General features: G+C 37.0%; 1 protein-coding gene across 1 annotated transcript; it reads left to right on the top strand.

Annotated features, from left to right (window-relative positions):
- The first annotated feature begins 679 nt into the window (after positions 1 to 679).
- Positions 680 to 12,752, top strand: slc7a6 (solute carrier family 7 member 6). Its single transcript, XM_042484310.1, has 10 exons — positions 680 to 753; positions 5,871 to 6,452; positions 6,580 to 6,705; positions 7,649 to 7,793; positions 8,379 to 8,502; positions 8,601 to 8,704; positions 8,887 to 8,983; positions 9,409 to 9,558; positions 10,859 to 11,042; positions 11,160 to 12,752. The coding sequence occupies exons 2-10, from the start codon at positions 5,963 to 5,965 to the stop codon at positions 11,225 to 11,227; spliced, it is 1,488 nt and encodes a 495-aa protein (XP_042340244.1). The 5' UTR covers positions 680 to 753; positions 5,871 to 5,962; the 3' UTR covers positions 11,228 to 12,752.
- Positions 12,753 to 18,497: the final 5,745 nt, after the last annotated feature.

Raw genomic sequence — 18,497 nt, 5'->3', positions numbered from 1 at the left:
GACCACTCTAATTACATGTCTACTCTTCACACACTAGCAGACTTGGAGTGTTTATTTCAATATAGTAGAGAGAAGTTGATTGGAGAAATGGCACATAAGGAAATGATAACAATGCAGATGACCATAATTCAAAGCTGACTTTCAATGTGCTTAGAGAATGTATAAATATATAGAAATATAAATAAATAAAAAGGAAAAACAAAACTTGACTCCACAGTGCTTTAAAAAAAATATTTAAAGGGCCTTTGCACCATTCCCTTCACTCACATAAATAACAAACAGTCCATTACAGTGAACTTACACTAGGCCTTTATGGAATTATTTGATTTTGCATGTCTAAATAGTAATTAATTAATTTGTTTTTTTCTATATGACATTTATCAATTTAGTTGTGATTAAAGTTTAAATTGTATCACTCTCACACAAACACACGCACACACACACAAAACTAAGAGGTCTCAGATATTGACTTTCTGTGAATAGAGGAAATAAGAAATAAAAAAAAATAAACGACTGAATGACAAGCATTTTTTGGTAACTGAAGAGATGTTCTGTTCTGAAAATAAACCCATATATAAACACATATGTAGGCATGTTGTGGTCATACGATGCTCCTGAAGTAGAGCGGGGTCACGTGACGTCTCTGAGCAGCAGCAGCCAGTTGTTTACGGGGACTGATGTATTTGCGGATGGACACCGTGTTGGCTGGCTGTCAAAAAACGCCAACGCTCGGCGGGAGGCAAACCAGCAAAGGTAAGACCAGCAAATGCCCTGTAACTGTTGCGGCTGAACGGGAACAGTTTATTTTAAAACGGGACATTATCTGTGTGTTCGCCGAAGATAGAGGTACCTGAATGTAGATAAAGCGAGGGGACAAAAGGGAAGTCCTGCTTGTTTGGAGTCGCGGCAAGGTAACCGCAGTTAGCCAAGACGGTACCGGAGGTAGAGAGGTTCACATTTAAAACAAAAGCCAACATTTGAAATGCATTGCTACACGTCGTGTGTTTTGTGTATGTGCCGTTTTATTGAAGGGAGGAGAACACAGACATGTTTTGTCTAGGTCACAGCAGTAGAATAAAAAGCCATTGGTGCGCAGTGGGTGGCAAAGAATAAGCTAACATTAGCAAAAAATTTATGCTAGCTATGAACACAAATTTAAAAAATAAATAATAAGAATTGTTACAGGGAAATTTTCACTAAGAGCGTATCAACGGTGTCATTAGATTCATCTTTTACTGTCTAAAGGATAGTAAATGTGCATATTTTCTCATTGTTTTGTTGTTGCACACCAGCTAGCCTTTTCCCAGATATGGGGCTCTCCCATTTAATTCCCCCCATCGTAAAACCCATATGGTATATGACTATGTGCGTCTGGTCTAAAGACAAAGAATCTTGACTTGATATATTAAGTAAAACATGGTTTGTGAGAGACAAAAAACTTTAACTTAAGTTGCGTGCGTTTTAATTTGGCTTTACTTTGAAAGTCATAAGCGGAAACCAGCTCTAGCTATTTTAATGCTGCTTGACGTATTTAAACAAGAAAACGCCGGCCCGGTGCTTTGTAGCGTTAAAAGCGTTTTATTTAATGATCGTGTTTTATATCTTTTTTTATTTTTTTTTTGTGTCACAAATTCGTCTGGCAGAGTGACATTAAATCAATAAATGGACATTTTACCACCGTTTTAGCCTCACAACAAATTAGCTAAACGAAAGCTAGTTGAGATCATCAGAGCTGTGGTGGCAGCATCATATTCAGTTAGGAGACATGGCATTTGCGAGAGGGGCATAAGAGGAGATTCCCATGGAAATAATATTTTCATCCACTTTTCAGTTGCTGTTTCACGCATATTGCTCTTTTGCCTTGTTAAAGTATACACAGTTTCACATTTTTCTGTTAAATATTGAAACTCTCTTGAATATTTCAGTTACAATTTATCCAATATGAAAAAAATAAAGTAACACTGGTCGTTTTATGTCTCATGACATTGTGTTTTTGTATACGGAATACTAATGTTTAGAACGTATATTTAGTTCAGTACTTTATTTATCAGAGGAGGGAGGTGGCTGGGTGTGCCTTTTTTTCCTTAACCATCCCTGAAACTATAAATATTATACCGTGAGCCTCCCTGTGTGACTGGGGGAAAATGCACCATGCTCACTCCAACATAAATTCCTTTTTTAAAATATTCTCACCACATCATTGTTGTATTGGAGTAAATGCAATGAGCAAACATCATGAGAGTTGGGGCATCATTAAAACAATATCAAAAGCAAAATGCTAATCCCTCTTAAAATGATATGCCTAAAGACTGTTGAGAATGTGAAAATTAATTGATATTTTCAGTTTTCACAATGTTTGGCCTGGATAAATGGTGTGATTTTGGCAATAAAAAAACCCATCAGTACTGAGGGTTTAGAGGGTATTTAAAATTAAGTTTAATGTCCCTCACCTAAGCCAAAATAAAAAAGCATAAGTCCCTCCCCAGTGTTAAAAAAAATTATTTGAGATGCCTCCCCTATTTTACTTTACTCTCTCCCTCCTCATAATTAATGAACAGTTCCTAAGTCAAAAACAAGAAAACTACACAATAACATAGGTGGGAGAGTGGCTTTACTTGCGTTTAGCTCCTCCAACACTGAGTTGTCTCTGGTTAGTCAATAGGCTGGAAACAACCTTTAAATGGCTGGAAGGTACATATGATAATAAGCTTGCAGTGTCAGACAAAGACATACTGTACATGCTCACATACATACTTAGTTGAAAATAATAAAGCTACAAAATTATCAATGTCCATAGGGCTGCTGTCAACAATAACTATTTTCATCATTGATTAATCTGGCAATTATTTTCTCCACCAATCATTTTTTGATCTATAAGTAGTAAGAAAATAGTGGAAAAAAGTGTGTCACAATTTTAAAAAAGCAATTCTTATATAATCTAGATTACATTAGAATTGCTATTTTAAATATGTGTCACACTTTTTTCCACTATTTTCTTACTACTTATAGATCAAAAAATGATTGGTGGAGAAAATAATTGCCAGATTAATCAATGATGAAAATAGTTATTGTTGTCAGCAGCCCTATATGCTGTGCACCACACCTTTGTTATGTCTTCTCCGGGCTCCTGAACTTAATTGCATAATGCATGACACATTTCACAGCTAACACACACAGCTTCATACACATATTAAGATAAGCAACACTAAACACGTTTAGCTCCTGGCATGAATCAAGCATCAGTCATGCTTTGACTTGCAGGAAAACGCTTCTGTTTGTTGGTCTGTGTATGGGGTAGTGTCTATTGTTGAGTAATGGTATTCAAATAAATAGCAGTGTGTTTGTTTGAGTCACTGATTGGGCTGTTATCATCAGCAGGTGGTGTGGTGGTGAGTTTGCGCATGTGGAACAGATGCTAATGTCTGATGATTGAAGTGAAGCATGCAGCACACATGTGCACTGACGCAACACACAAGCACCCACCAGCCCATTGTGAAAACTGACCCTTCAGTCTTATTTATAGTTATGTTACTGTCCTGTAAATTGTGCATTCCACACCTACATTCTCGCAGCGCTACCCCTGTTATTCCAACCTGCTTTTCCGTCATCCATGTGCTACTTCTGTCCTCTAACCTCTGCCTGGAGATAGTTTATATTATTTTCAGAAATTATACCATCTTCAGACCAATTTCACAATATTTGTTCCTTAAAACATTCAATACATTTTTAATAATAACTTTATTTATATAGCACCTTTAAAAACAGATGTTAACAAAGTGCTTTAAGATAAGATATTCCTTTATTGATCCCCTGAGGGGAAATTCAAGTATTTTCAGCAGTACAAGGGTAAAGGTCAAATAGAGTAGAATATAGTAGTTAAACAGACAAAGCAAAGGCAGGAACTTTGGGAACAATAAAATAAACTCCAAAAAACGGGCCAAACACAGACAGGGCTGAAACAGTCAAACATAAAGGCGTAAAAAATGTGTATACAAAGGGTCAACAAGATTACAAAAGTAATAAAAGTGATAGGGCCTGCAGATCTCGAATGGCAGTTCAAGAACTAAATTAATCAATTTAGGAAAATTAAAGGATAAAAGCAATAGAAGACAGTAAAAATAATTAGTAGAATAGAAGTAGTGTAAGGAGACAACATTAGATCAGAAGGGATAAAACAAAGATAAGATGATAAAAACAGATAAATAACAAATAAATAAGCAAGTAAATACATTAAAAACATTTACTAAATAAATACATAAATACATTCAAATAAATACATAAAATAAAAATAAATGTTACGAACAGGAACAACAGAAGGCTGACAAATGGATATAAAGAGTATGAGCGACATAATGAATGAACAGGTAAAGAGATTAAAGAAGAATAAAGAATAATAATAAAGAATAAAGAAAGAATAAATAAATAACGATAAGATCACATAAAAGCAAGTCTGTAAAAGTGAGTTTTAAGAAGTGATTTAACAGATGTTACTGATTCTGCCAGCCATATCTCCTCAGGCAGATTGTTCCAAAGCCGAAGGGCCCTAATAATAATAAAAACTTTATTTATAGAGCACCTTTAAAAACAGTTGTTTACAATCTGCTTTGGCTGACAAAGCAAAAGCAGGAACTCAGGGAATAATAAAAACAGACATCAACAATCAAGCCAAACAGAGAGAGGTATAGGACCGTCAAAAAGGCCAGATCAAAATAAACATACAAAGGTCAACAAGAATAAAGCAAATTTTTAATGGTAAATGGCAAAGGCACAGTCTGCTTGCCAGAAGGGCTGCACTTGAGGATCTGAGGCTGCACGTTGACTTATAGGGGGTCAGCATTTCAGAAGTGTGGAGGGAAGCAAGGATGGGAGTGATGTGATGTCATCTGTTAAAACCAGTAAGGAGCCTGGCTGCTGTGTTCTGAACCAGTTGGAGGTGGGAGAGTGATTTTTGAGTGATACCTGAGAGAAGGGAGTTGAAGTAATCCATTCGAGAGAAGATCAGGGAATGAATGACTTTTTCAAAGCCAGCAGGTTATGCGATTAGCCAGAAAATAGGGCATTCTATCTTGATGTCTTGTTTTTGTGTGTGAGCTATGAAACAGGATGGCCTTAAAACATGTTTTAACTTGTGGTATTAACATGAATAGATAGATGTTTGCTCATGCCATTTAACCAAGTGGGACAGCCAGTGTGTGATCAACAGAGCTTCCCTGCTATATTTAAAGGGACAGTTTACCTCCAAATAAGAAACACATTTTTTACTCTTATCTGTAGTGCTATTTATCAACCAAGATTGATATGTTGTAAATTGCTGAGCGTTGGAGATATCGGCTGTAGAGATGTCCACCTTCTTTCCAGTATAATGGAACTATATGGCACCTGTGGTGCTCAAAGCGCCAAAAAACAAAAAAACAAAAAAATACAAAAAATCAACAGCAATGCCTCTTCCCAGAAATCAGGTTACTCAAGATAATCCACAGACCTTATTCTGTCAACATGACAAAAAAGACTTATTTTTGGTCATGTAGTTGATGATGCTGCTTCATAAGCTGCAGAATCACCCTCTGTATCATGGTACATTAAATCCTCCTAAACAAGAGTGTGTGACTCAGGGCAATGTGTTATGTTTCCCCTCCTCCCCACTTCTGCAGTGACTGTTTCCACTTTCATTGACCTTTCTGTTATCTGATCATCCCAAACCTCTTTACTGTTTCCCTCCCTACTCTGTCATAACCCTGACCTTTCTTTTACCAGAGTTTGACACATTTCAGAAAAAAATACCAGCTAACACTCTTCTGACTCACCATTGGGCATTGAGCTCCTCTCTACGTCACTAGCAATGACTTGTTACATCTTAATCTGTCCGACAGGTTGTTTCAGAGGTTGCCAGAAAGGGACAAGGATCTGTAGTGTCCACAGCCAGTCCTCGGTTCCTGCTGGTCATCCCTGAGACGGAGGCACCATGGCCGACAGTGAAGAATCTAAGAAGATAAATGGCAGTGCTGGCCACTCTCCCTCTCTTTCGGAGCCACCTAAAGAGAGCATGCAGCTTAAGAAGGAGATCTCGCTGCTCAATGGAGTCAGCCTGATCGTAGGAAACATGATCGGCTCTGGTATCTTCGTCTCCCCCAAGGGTGTACTTATCTACAGCGCCTCTTACGGGCTGTCGCTAGTCATCTGGGTCATTGGGGGCCTGTTCTCTGTGGTGGGGGCCCTCTGTTACGCTGAGCTGGGCACCACCATCACCAAATCAGGGGCATCTTACGCATACATCCTGGAGTCATTCGGTGGCTTCATTGCATTCATTCGTCTGTGGACATCTTTATTGATTATTGAGCCCACCAGCCAAGCGGTCATAGCCATTACATTTGCAAACTACTTGGTGCAGCCGCTCTTTCCAACATGTGAACCGCCATATGTAGCAGCCAGGCTCATCGCTGCAGCTTGTATATGTAAGTACTCAGATCTACTGTGTGTGTGTGTGTGTCCCACTGCTCTTTGTTTATGTCTGCCTAGCTGTTTGTTTCTACAAGAGCAGACACAACACAGAGCATCTATTAAAGGTCTCTCTCTCCGCAGGTCTACTGACATTCATCAACTCTGCCTATGTAAAGTGGGGCACGCGCGTGCAGGATATTTTTACCTATGCAAAGGTGGCAGCCCTCGTCGTTATCATCATTACTGGCATTGTGAAGCTGTGCCAGGGTGAGTAGTGTCACCCTGTATTATTCATTAATATTGTTCCTGTAGGAATAATATTATTCCTGTAGCCCATGATTTTTAACCCTGAGTGGCTCATTTCACTGGCTTTTTTCTTCTTCTTTTTTTTATAATGTAGGCTGTGTTTATGCATATGGCACACATTTTCGTAAGATTTTGTTTAATCTTGGAACTTCGAACTCAGCTCCTGCAATAGGTCTAAAATACACTTCATAAATAAAAATTGTTACATTCATACTGTTAAGTGCAAAAAATTTGTCATTGAATCCAAATCCGAATTGCAATTTTTGAGCCCACAGCCATAAAAAAACACAGAATGATAACAAACACCTGGCATTTAAAGTGTTCAAAATCTGAAAATTAATGAATATTTGATATTCATGATTAGGACTCAAACTCAATGAAAGTAGGAAATAATGTAAATGTATAAAATTTTTAAAGCCTGATTTTGAAAAGCACATTTTGTGTGCAAAGCGATACGAGTGTGTGTAATATTAAAGTGGGCCCTAAGAGTTGAAAGTGCCATAAACTCACACTTTTGGTGAGCTCACGGTTAAAAGAAAAATCACATACATGGATGTTGTGCAGTTGGCAGTGTGGTTCATACAACAAAAGAAATAACACTTTACCTGTCTGTATTGCAAATACTTACTGACATGAACTGTATCCAGTCCTAATAAAGGAAAACCATTTGTGATTATTATTTTTTTATTCATTTATTTATGGGATATACTTTAATAACTTTTTTTGTCATACAGTCAGTACTGAAACATGCCAGTAATTTTCAAATCTCAGCAGCTATTGAATGATAATGGCTGCTCAGCAACAGTTTTGATGGGCCACAAATGCAGCGTTACGATAATTTTGTACATAAATGCAAAAAATATTCACAAATTGTTCCTTTAATTGTTTACTCTTTCTCTCTTAGGTTACACAACCAACTTTGAATCCTCCTTTCAGGGATCATCTACAGACCCTGGTGACATTGCGTTGGCACTCTACTCTGCCCTTTTCTCCTATTCCGGCTGGGACACCCTCAACTTTGTTACTGAGGAGATCAAAAACCCTGAAAGGTAACTTTTACGTCTGCGTCCTTTTCTGTGTTAACCCTTTGAAACCTGGACTGACATGAGTGTGTTGTGTTGAGACACCTTTCATAATCTCTTTGAACCTCTGAAAATGGAATAATTTGGTTTGATTTCTTTGAAAACCTGGGGAAACAAGGCAGTGACCAACTTGGCAAGGAATGTCCAACCAATTGCAAGAAATTAGTCAAATGTGATGAGAAATACTTAAAAATTAGTTTAGAAAAAGAGGGGAAGATTAGAAAACTGTTAGAAAAATTTTATAAATAAAATTATGTTACAGAAACAATAAAATAACATAAATACACACACACACACACACACACACACATATATATATATATATATATTTTTCTACATAGAATTTTTTTTTCAGGGTATTTTCTTGTAACTATTTTACTATTTTTTTGCAGATTTTTGGGCCATGTCTTGTTAAGTTGCTTGTTGCCCTCTCCCCATGTTTTTGAAAGAAATCTAACCAATTTCCTAAGTTTTTAAAGGGTTTTGTATGAGCAGAGGAGAGTCAAAATACATGAATCAGCCTGGTAATGATCCAATGCCCTGTTGTTCCAGGAACCTACCCCTGGCTATCGGCATCTCTATGCCCATCGTCACTATTATCTACATCCTCACCAATGTGGCCTACTATGCTGTTCTGGATGTCAGTGCTATACTGGCCAGTGACGCAGTGGCAGTGGTGAGTAAACTAACTCATAGGTGCATAAAATGGAAAACTGATGGATGTGTGTAAGTTGAAACTGCAGTTACCAAACCAGTTTCAAAATCTGCTTTCAGACATTTGCAGACCATACTCTTGGTGTGATGGGCTGGACCATCCCCATTGCTGTGGCTCTTTCCTGTTACGGAGGCCTCAATGCTTCCATTATAGCTGCATCCAGGTAGAACACTCACACACACACACACACCAATTTGAGCAGCACTGCAAAAATCTGTAATGGTTATTTATTAATTATTATTTACTCTGGCTTTGTAGCAGTTCCATTTTAAATGACCAGTATGAAAGGCCTGTACTTTACATGGTGTTGGGACATCTTTCTTAATTCACTTTTTTTGTGTCCAGGTTGTTCTTTGTGGGTTCTCGTGAGGGTCACCTTCCAGATGCTCTGTCCATGATCCACATACAGAGATTCACTCCGATTCCTGCTCTGATCTTCAATGTAGGAAAACAGATCACTCATTTGTAAATTATAGTGGAGGAAGTACAGGACATTTCACTTACTGGCAGTAAACTGTAGAGACCCTACAGTTTACAGCCTTCTTACCCACTAGTCTCCTTCATTGTATTTTCTGATTTGAAGCTGGAACTTCATATACATATCTTCTTTATTTTTTTTTCTATGCTTAACCTATTTTTTACAAAAAAAAAGTAAAATTAGATTCTAGTGTTAATGGAAACTAAAAGCATTTAACAACTCTTAGCCTGCTCATATGACACTCATCCACCTCAGTAAAATAAAAATGTCGGTCATTTAGAATGTGATAATAATACTAATAATGATATCTGTATTCATTGACATCTTAAAGTGGTTATGTTCTTGCTCTCTGTTTTCATTTTTCCTTTCTTTGTCCGTCCACTGTCCAGTGTGTGATGTCTCTGATCTACCTGACAGTGGAGGATGTCTTTCAACTCATCAACTACTACAGCTTTAGCTACTGGTTCTTTATGGGTCTGTCCATTGCCGGACAGATCTACCTCCGCTGGAAAGAGCCCGACAGACCTCGACCTCTCAAGGTAAGACAACTGTGTAATCGGCCCGTGCGTTCATCCATTCATTCCTGTTTTTTTCTGCCTCTTATCTGGTCTGGGTCACAGTAAAAGCATATTCTGTGCAGAATTGCACTTTAAAATGTGATCAGTAATAGTTATACTGTTTTTTGATACTTAACACAGGAGACCACAGTGGAGACTTTTAACTGTTTACCATTGCCACCATTTCACAATAAGACAGATGCTTTCCCATAGTGTTAAATCTTTAGCAGATGCAGGTGCTTAGTGCCTGGGTACAGAAATGCAAAATGCCCCACCACCTCTCCTACATAGGAGCAAGATGCACACAGTTTGTGGGAATTTAGCCTCTTTCTTGTGTCTCTTTGAGGTCTATTTTTTTGTCTCTTTGGGGTTATTTTAGGTTTTTTTGCCACGTTTTGTTAGTAGTTTACGCTTCTTTGCACTTTCTTTGCTTCTGTTTGTGGTCTTTTTGTGTCTCTTCATGGTGATTTCGAGTCTCTCCGTGGTTATATTGTGTAATATAAATGACATTTTGCAGGGGTGAATGCCAGGGGGGCCTCTGGGCCTGTGCCTGGTAGGCCCATTCCCTGACACAATCATACATTTGTGTTGTTTTTTTTTTTTTTCGTTACTGAAGATGAATATATATGTTATATTTTTGTTTCTGTGTTTGGTATAAAAAAGAAAACATTTCCCACTGCAAACTTTTAGAGATACTGCAGATGTGTCCTTAAAGATCCACTTAAATATACTGCTGAATTAATGAATTGTTGTTAATTACTATAAAACATTTTAAAAATAAAGCATATTATATTAAATTGCGTATCATTAAAGGACCTATTTGTTGGTGCCAGCCACCCAGTCCAACAGAATGAGGGGCAGTATTTTACTATTTCTTAATGTCACAACACTGTCAATGCGTAGTGCCCCCCTCAGTGGTTATGTTTAGGGCTAAGGGTTTGGGTCGGGTTTAAGTGGAAGGGAAACAAAACACAAAAACACCAGCTGGCTCAACTTCTTCATCCTCTCCTGTGGCATACTCGAGGCTACAGTGACTCACTATCGCCTCTCAAGCCAGGATGTAGTTTTACAGACAGACCGTCCCTGGCTGCTGAGCAGTGGATATCTCTGCAGTACAGTACAGCACCTTTGACATAGCATCAAAAGCGTTACTTCTTCACACTCTGTTAACAGGATTAGTTCATTTTTTGAATACATTTAAACTAAAATAATGTCTAGCTCTTTAAAGGCAATCAAGTTTTCAAATCAAGCTCACAGTCTTCTTCCTGGTCTCTCTCTACAGTTGACTTTAGTGTACCCAGTGGTGTTCTGTCTGTGCGCTGTTTTCCTGGTGGCAGTTCCTCTCTACAGCGATACCGTCAACTCCCTGATTGGCATCGCCATCGCTCTGTCAGGGATTCCTGTTTACTTCCTGGGTGTCCATCTACCAGAATCCAAGCGACCACCTATCATCACCAAGCTATTGCGTGAGTTCACCACACATTCAGCACACTTAGACAACAGGCACACTTTTCATTTAACTGCATCATTCCTTACCCTCTTTCAACAACACAGACTTAACTGGCTTACATCTTTTACTGCAGGTTCTCTCACATACTTCACCCAGTACACCTGCTACTGTGTACTGACAGAGATGGACAAAAGTGAATAGCAGCCAATACACTGAAAAACTTGATCCAGCAGTCTCTGCATCCTCACAGCTGACAGTCACCACAGGAGCTATATGAGGGATTCTTTGGTGAAAAGGGGATTTTATTGTACGGTTCACAGTGGTGAAGCTCTCAGACTTGACTGACTTGTTTACAACACTGAAATTGCTGCCACAGATGCCACGTTCAGATTTATCCTGAAACTCAAGGAAATTCAAAAACTGCAACTGTAAGGATAGACAGTACTGTTAAACTGCATACTGTGGACATTGCTTCTCTTTCATTTTTGCATCACACTATTTAATGACCTCTATACATATAGTATTATATCATGGTAAAAAATTTGCCCTGTTAATTCTATAGCTATGTGTATATAATCGTGCAATGCCTGTTCAAAGCGGGCTGACCTCTGGTATTGCTGCTTGCAGCCTTCTCAAGAACCACTCATCCAAACAACTTCACACTTGACTCGGCGCTTCCTTCCTGTGCAATACACCTGCCATGACATAGTTACATATCCTAGCTATGTCAGAGTATTACGCATCTTTTGGGTGCTCACACAAACATTTTATGGCCTCAATGAAGTCAAAGCCCGGCTGCACACGGGAACAAAAAGTGTTCATTCCAAAAGTTAAATCACTGATGGTTGAAATGCTTGCGTTTGCCACACTGAAACATCAGCCTTTCTTTGTCTGTTCTTAAATGTACTGTAGCGAGCGTCACAGAGCTAACAGTGGCCAGGGGTCCCCTGTGAACACACTACACATCATGTTCTTCAGGTGGTCGTACCCCATTACTAATAAATATGCCCCGTTGATCTCAAGAACTTGCACTTCACAATGCACTTTCGTGGGTCCTCAGCAATACACCTGGCAAGTGTGAAGTGGATTGGATGAACAGGGACAGACTTACAAAGATTCTTCCATTTTACTTCAATGCCTTCTAAACAGTGTGTGCCTGTGAGATCAGACAGCTGCTGCACATGACCACAGGGACTCCTATAATAGTAAATACAATTTTCTAATATGGATTTAACCCATTTTAAAGATATTATGTACAGTATGTGTGAATGTGCTTCATTACACCAGAATCACCAAAAAAAAAAACAAATCATAAGTTATCTCTTGTTTACTTCCTGAAAGAAAAAAATGGAAGAATTTTCTTTGTCTGCTGCTATGTGAAGACTTTTATGTTATTGCCTTTATGTATTTTTGGTGTCATTGTCTCTTTTTTTTTGGTATTATAACTACTGTATGTTGAAATGATCAGATGAGTTCTTCGTTTTTTTTTCTTTCTCTTACATTTGGTGGCTGAGGCAGTTAACTGTCTGCTAAATCCACTCTGTGTACCATTGTAAGAAGCTGTCCTGTTCTTTATGTTTGCTTTAAACTGTGTGCCCCTAAATCAGTTCATAATAAATATAATTTCTAAATAATATTTCATTTGTATGTTGAGGTAAATGTGCACAAACTGAAGTAATAATTCAATAGTAATATTCACATAACAGGTAAAATTACTTTAATCTTGAATGGCACCTCTTAGTCTGTTTTCATTAAAGTGTAACTTATGTATTTTCCATTACGAACAGGTTTCCCTCGTTTTTGTGTAAAGTAAAAAAATGGAAACAGCTATTTTTGAAATTGGTCCAGTATTGAGCGAGAGTGCTGCAGCCAGTAGCGGAGAAACAGGCTGCAATGTAACCACTTGGGGAATTTGTGTGCTGTTAATTTACATCTCACTCAAATGTTTTTGCCGCTTGGATTGTTACAACAAGTATGTGACAAAATTATAGAAAAAGATCCCCACAGAGACAGACCTGTGGTTAAAGAGTAAGATCCCTTTTGTTGAACAAGAAACAGCCCTGAAATAGCTATCACCAAACCAACCCGAGTTCATATAAATAAACAGTAATTTTATTGTGAACAGAGCTGGTATGTTTTCACATCTAACTGGGTGAATAAAGGCTTTATTGTCACAAAACCTGTATTGCACAGAAAGAAATCAGAAACGTTTGACATCACGTATAGCAAACAATTTATTTAAATGCTGTAAGTGCCAGTAATTTGATTATTGACAAAACTTTCAAAATCATATTTATACTGTACCATATTGTATTATATTATACTATACTGTACTGTACTATACTATACTATATTGTACTATCCAATACTATACTATACTGTTTGTTTGATTACATACTATGCTGTGATGTTTTGATTACTGCATTTTTAAAACATGATACTGGCTCACGAACCTAAAACTTTTTTTCTGGTATTTATGAAATACTTTATGAAATACTATTTACTGAAATACTATGTTTGCATCTTTTTGACATACTTTAGAATGATCTTTTTTGTGTTTTGTTGATATACTGTACAATTACTTTTTTTGACATGTTATACTATAACTATAGAGTTAGTTTGGTTCTATACCATGCTGACTTCGATGGAGAGCCTGTCCTAGTGAGCGCTTTTCAGAGAAGGGCTGTTTGGATACAGTTTGGTCAGCTGTGTCGGATTTCGTTCTTGGAGTGACTGAACCGATTCGCATCAGGATTTTGGATAAGTCAGAGTATAGGTGCTACATAGACTATGCATTTTTTCTTGTATTTTTCAGAAATACTATACTTTAATGTCCATTGAAATACAGTATTCTTACTTTTTTCCGCATTTTATAACACCATGCTGTGACTTTTTGTCTGATTATTATAATATAACAGTTTTTTTTTTGTTGCTATTTTATAATATGACTTTTTTTAATCCATCAATCAATATGGGACATGTCATATTTTGACAGTTTTAGCCATACTACAGCCTTGCCTTTTCGGTCAATTTTTCGACACGCATCATTGGTGTTTTTGGCTGTTTTTGCAAAATTCTATGTCATGGCGTGTCTTGGAACACTATTTTATAATGTTTTGAGTTTTTTTCAGCTGTTTTGGGGACGTCATATTTTTTTAGCCATACTATAGCCTTGCTTTTTTGGTCATTTTTCAACATCCATTATTTTAGTATTTTAGCTGTTTTTGCAACATTCTGTGCTATGGCTTGTCTTGGCACGCTATTTTTTTCTGTTTTGTGGTGTTTTCAGCTGTTTTTGGGGCATGTCACATTTTGACATTTTTAGCCTTACTATAGCCTTGCTTTTTCGGTCATTTTTTCAACATGCATAATTACACTGTTTTTGGCCAATTTTGCAACATCTTTTGCCATGCCGTGTCTTGGCACGCTATTTTATACTGTTTTGAGGTGTTTTCAGCTGTTTTTGGGGCATGTCATATTTTGACATTTTTAGCCTTACTATAGCCTTGCTTTTTGGACATGCATTATTATAGTGTTTTTGGCTGTTTTTCAAAATTCTTTGCTGTAGAGTGTCTTGGCATGCTGTTTTATGCTGTTTTGAGGTGTTTTAAAGAATTTTTGGGGCATGTCACATTTTGACATTTTTAGCCTTAATATAGCCTTGCTTTTTCGGTCATTTTTTCGACATGCATTATTACAGTGTTTTCAGCTGTTTTGCAACATTCTATTCTATGGCTTATCTAGACACGTGATTTTATGCTGTTAGCCTTGCCTTTTCAGTAATTTTTTCAACATGCATTATTTTAGTGTTTTTGGCTGTTTTGTCACATTCTATGCCATGGTTTGTCTCAGCGCACTATTTTATGCTGTTTTGAGGTGTTTTAAATTGTTTTTGGGACATGTCACATTTTTACATTTTTAGCCTTACTATAAACTTGCCTTTTCGGTCATTTTTTCAACATGCATAATTACACTGTTTTTGGCCAATTTTGCAACATCTTTTGCCATGCCGTGTCTTGGCACGCTATTTTATACTGTTTTGAGGTGTTTTCAGCTTTTTTTAGGACATGTCATATTTTGACATTTTTAGCCTTACTGTAGCCTTGCTTTTTTAAGTCATTTTTTCATCATGCATTATTACACTGTTTTTGGCTGATTTTGCAAAATTCTTTGCCGTAGAATGTCTTGGCACACTATTTTATGCTCTTTTCAGGTGTTTTAAACTTTTTTTGGGACATGTCATATTTTGACATTTTTAGCCATACTATAGCCTTGCCTTTTCAGTCATTTTTTCAGCATGCATAATTACACTGTTTTTGGCTGTTTTTGCAACATTTTTTGCCATGGCGTGTCTTGGCATGCGATTGGATGCTGTTTTGAGGTGTTTTAAAGAGTTTTTGGGACATGTCACATTTTGACATTTTTAGCCTTGCTTTTTCGGTCATTTTTTCGACAAGCATTATTACAGTGTTTTCAGCTGTTTTGCAACATTCTATGCTATGGCTTATCTAGGCACGTGATTTTATGCTGTTTTGAGGTGTTTTCAGCTATTTTTGGGACATGTCATTTTTGACATTTTTAGCCATACTATAGCCTTTCCCTTTCAGTCATCTTTTTCTACATGGATTATTATAATGTTTTTGGCTGTTTTTGCAAAATTCTTTGCGATGTAGAGTGTCTTGGCACACTATTGTATGCTGTTTTGAAGTGTTTTAAACTGTTTTTCGGACATGTCATAATTTGACATTTTAGCCATACTATAGCCTTGCCTTTTCGGCCTTTTTTTTTCAACATGCATTATTATGGTGATTTTGGCCATATTTGCAACATTACGTATATTGTGTGCTGTGTCTTGGCACGCTATTTTATGTTGTTTTGATGTGTTTTCAGGTGTTTTTTGGACATGTCATGTTTTGACGTTTTTATCCATACTATAGCCTTGCTTTTTTAGTCACTTTTTCAACATGCATTACACTGTTTTTGGCTGACACTGTTTTTGGCTGATTTTGCAACATTCATGCATGCCATAGCGTTTTTCGTAGCACAGTATTTCAGTCATGCTTTTCAACATGCATTTTTTTAGATGTGTTTTTCCAAATGCCATGTTTTCTCGGCGCTACGTGTCATATTTTGACATTTTTTGACCTTTATACTATAGCCTTGCCTTGTTCTTTTTTTTTCAGTCATTTTTTTGGCCGTTTTTGCAACATTTTTTGCATGGCGTGTCTTGGCATGCTATTTTTTGTTCTGAGTGATTTTGGCTGTTTTTCCAACATTCTATTGCCATTTTCGGTTTGTTCAGCGCGCTATTTTGATGGGCTATAGTTTTGAGGATTTTATGTATTCATCTTTTTTTGGGACATGTCATATTTTGACACTTTTAGTCATACTATAGCCTTGCCTTTTCGGTCATTTTTTCAGTATTCATTATTTTGGTGTTTTTGGCCATATTTGCAACATTCTATGCTATGGTGTGTGTTGGTACGCTATTTTATAATGTTTTGAGTTTTTTTCAGCTGTTTTGGGGACATGTCATATTTCCACATTTTTAGTCATACTATAGCCTTGCCTTTTCAGTCATTTTTTCAACATGCATAATTACACTTTTTTGGCCGTTTTTGCAACATTTTTTGCCATGACGTGTCTTGGCACGCTATTTAATACTGTTTTGAGTTTTTTCAGCTGTTTTGGGGACGTCATATTTCGACATTTTTAGCCATACTATAGCCTTGCTTTTTTGGTCATTTTTCGACATCCATTATTTTAGTATTTTAGCTGTTTTTGTAACATTCTGTGCTATGGCTTGTCTTGGCACGCTATTTTTTTCTGTTTTGTGGTGTTTTCAGCTATTTTTGGGACATGTCATTTTTGACATTTTTAGCCATACTATAGCCTTTCCCTTTCAGTCATCTTTTTCTACATGGATTATTATAATGTCTTTGGCTCTTTTTGCAAAATTCTTTGCTGTAGAGTGTCTTGGCACACTATTGTATGCTGTTTTGAAGTGTTTTAAACTGTTTTTCGGACATGTCATAATTTGACATTTTAGCCATACTATAGCCTTGCCTTTTCGGTCATTTTTTCAACATGCATTATTATGGTGATTTTGGACGTATTTGCAACATTATATTGTGTGCTGTGTCTTGGCACGCTATTTTATGTTGTTTTGATGTGTTTTCAGGTGTTTTTTGGACATGTCATGTTTTAACGTTTTTAGCCATACTATAGCCTTGCCCTTTCGGTCATTTTTTTTGGACCTGCATTATTATAGTGTTTTTGGCTGTTGTTGCAGAATTCTTTTCTATAGCGTGTCTTGGCACACTATTTTATGTTGTTTTCAGGTGTTTTAAACTGTTTTGGGGACATGTCATATTTTGCGATTTTAGTCATACTATAGCCTTGCCTTTTCGGTCATTTTTTCAACATGCATAATTACACTGTTTTTGACCAGTTTTGCAACATTTTTTGCCATGGCGTGTCTTGGCATGCTATTTTATGCTGTTTTGAGGTGTTTTCAGCTTTTTTTGGGACATGTCATATTTTGACATTTTTATCCATACTATAGCCTTGCCCTTTCGGTCATTTTTTTGGACATGCATTATTATAGTGTTTTTGGCTGTTTTTGCAAAATTTCTTTGCCGTAGAATGTCTTGGCACACTATTTTATGCTGTTTTCCGGTGATTTAAACTTTTTTTGGGACATGTCATATTTTGACATTTTCGCCATACTATAGCCTTGTCTTTTCAGTCATTTTTTCAACATGCATTATTTTAGTGATTTTGGCTGTTTTTCCAACATTCTATGCCATGGTTTGTCTCAGCGCGCTATTTTATGCTGTTTTGAGGATGTATTCATCTTTTTTTGGGACATGTCATATTTTGACACTTTTAGTCATACTATAGCCTTGCCTTTTCAGTCATTTTTTCAACATGCATAATTACACTTTTTTGGCCGTTTTTGCAACATTTTTTGCCATGACGTGTCTTGGCACGCTATTTATTTAATACTGTTTTGAGTTTTTTTCAGCTGTTTTGGGGACGTCATATTTCGACATTTTTAGCCATACTATAGCCTTGCTTTTTTGGTCATTTTTCGACATCCATTATTTTAGTATTTTAGCTGTTTTTGCAACATTCTGTGCTATGGCTTGTCTTGGCATGCTATTTTTTTCTGTTTTGTGGTGTTTTCAGCTGTTTTTGGGGCATGTCACATTTTGACATTTTTAGCCTTACTATAGCCTTGCTTTTTGGACATGCATAATTACACTGTTTTTGGCTGTTTTTGCAACATTTTTTTGCCATGGCATGTCTTGGCACGCTATTGTATGCTGTTTTGAGGTGTTTTAAAGAGTTTTTGGGACATGTCACATTTTGACATTTTTTAGCCTTACTATAGCCTTGCTTTTTCGGTCATTTTTTCGACAAGCATTATTACAGTGTTTTCAGCTGTTTTGCAACATTCTATGCTATG

The sequence above is a fragment of the Plectropomus leopardus genome, chromosome 1, assembly GCF_008729295.1.
Source record: "Plectropomus leopardus isolate mb chromosome 1, YSFRI_Pleo_2.0, whole genome shotgun sequence".
NCBI lineage: Eukaryota > Metazoa > Chordata > Actinopteri > Perciformes > Serranidae > Plectropomus > Plectropomus leopardus.
This window is presented reverse-complemented; position numbering and strand designations above follow the sequence as displayed.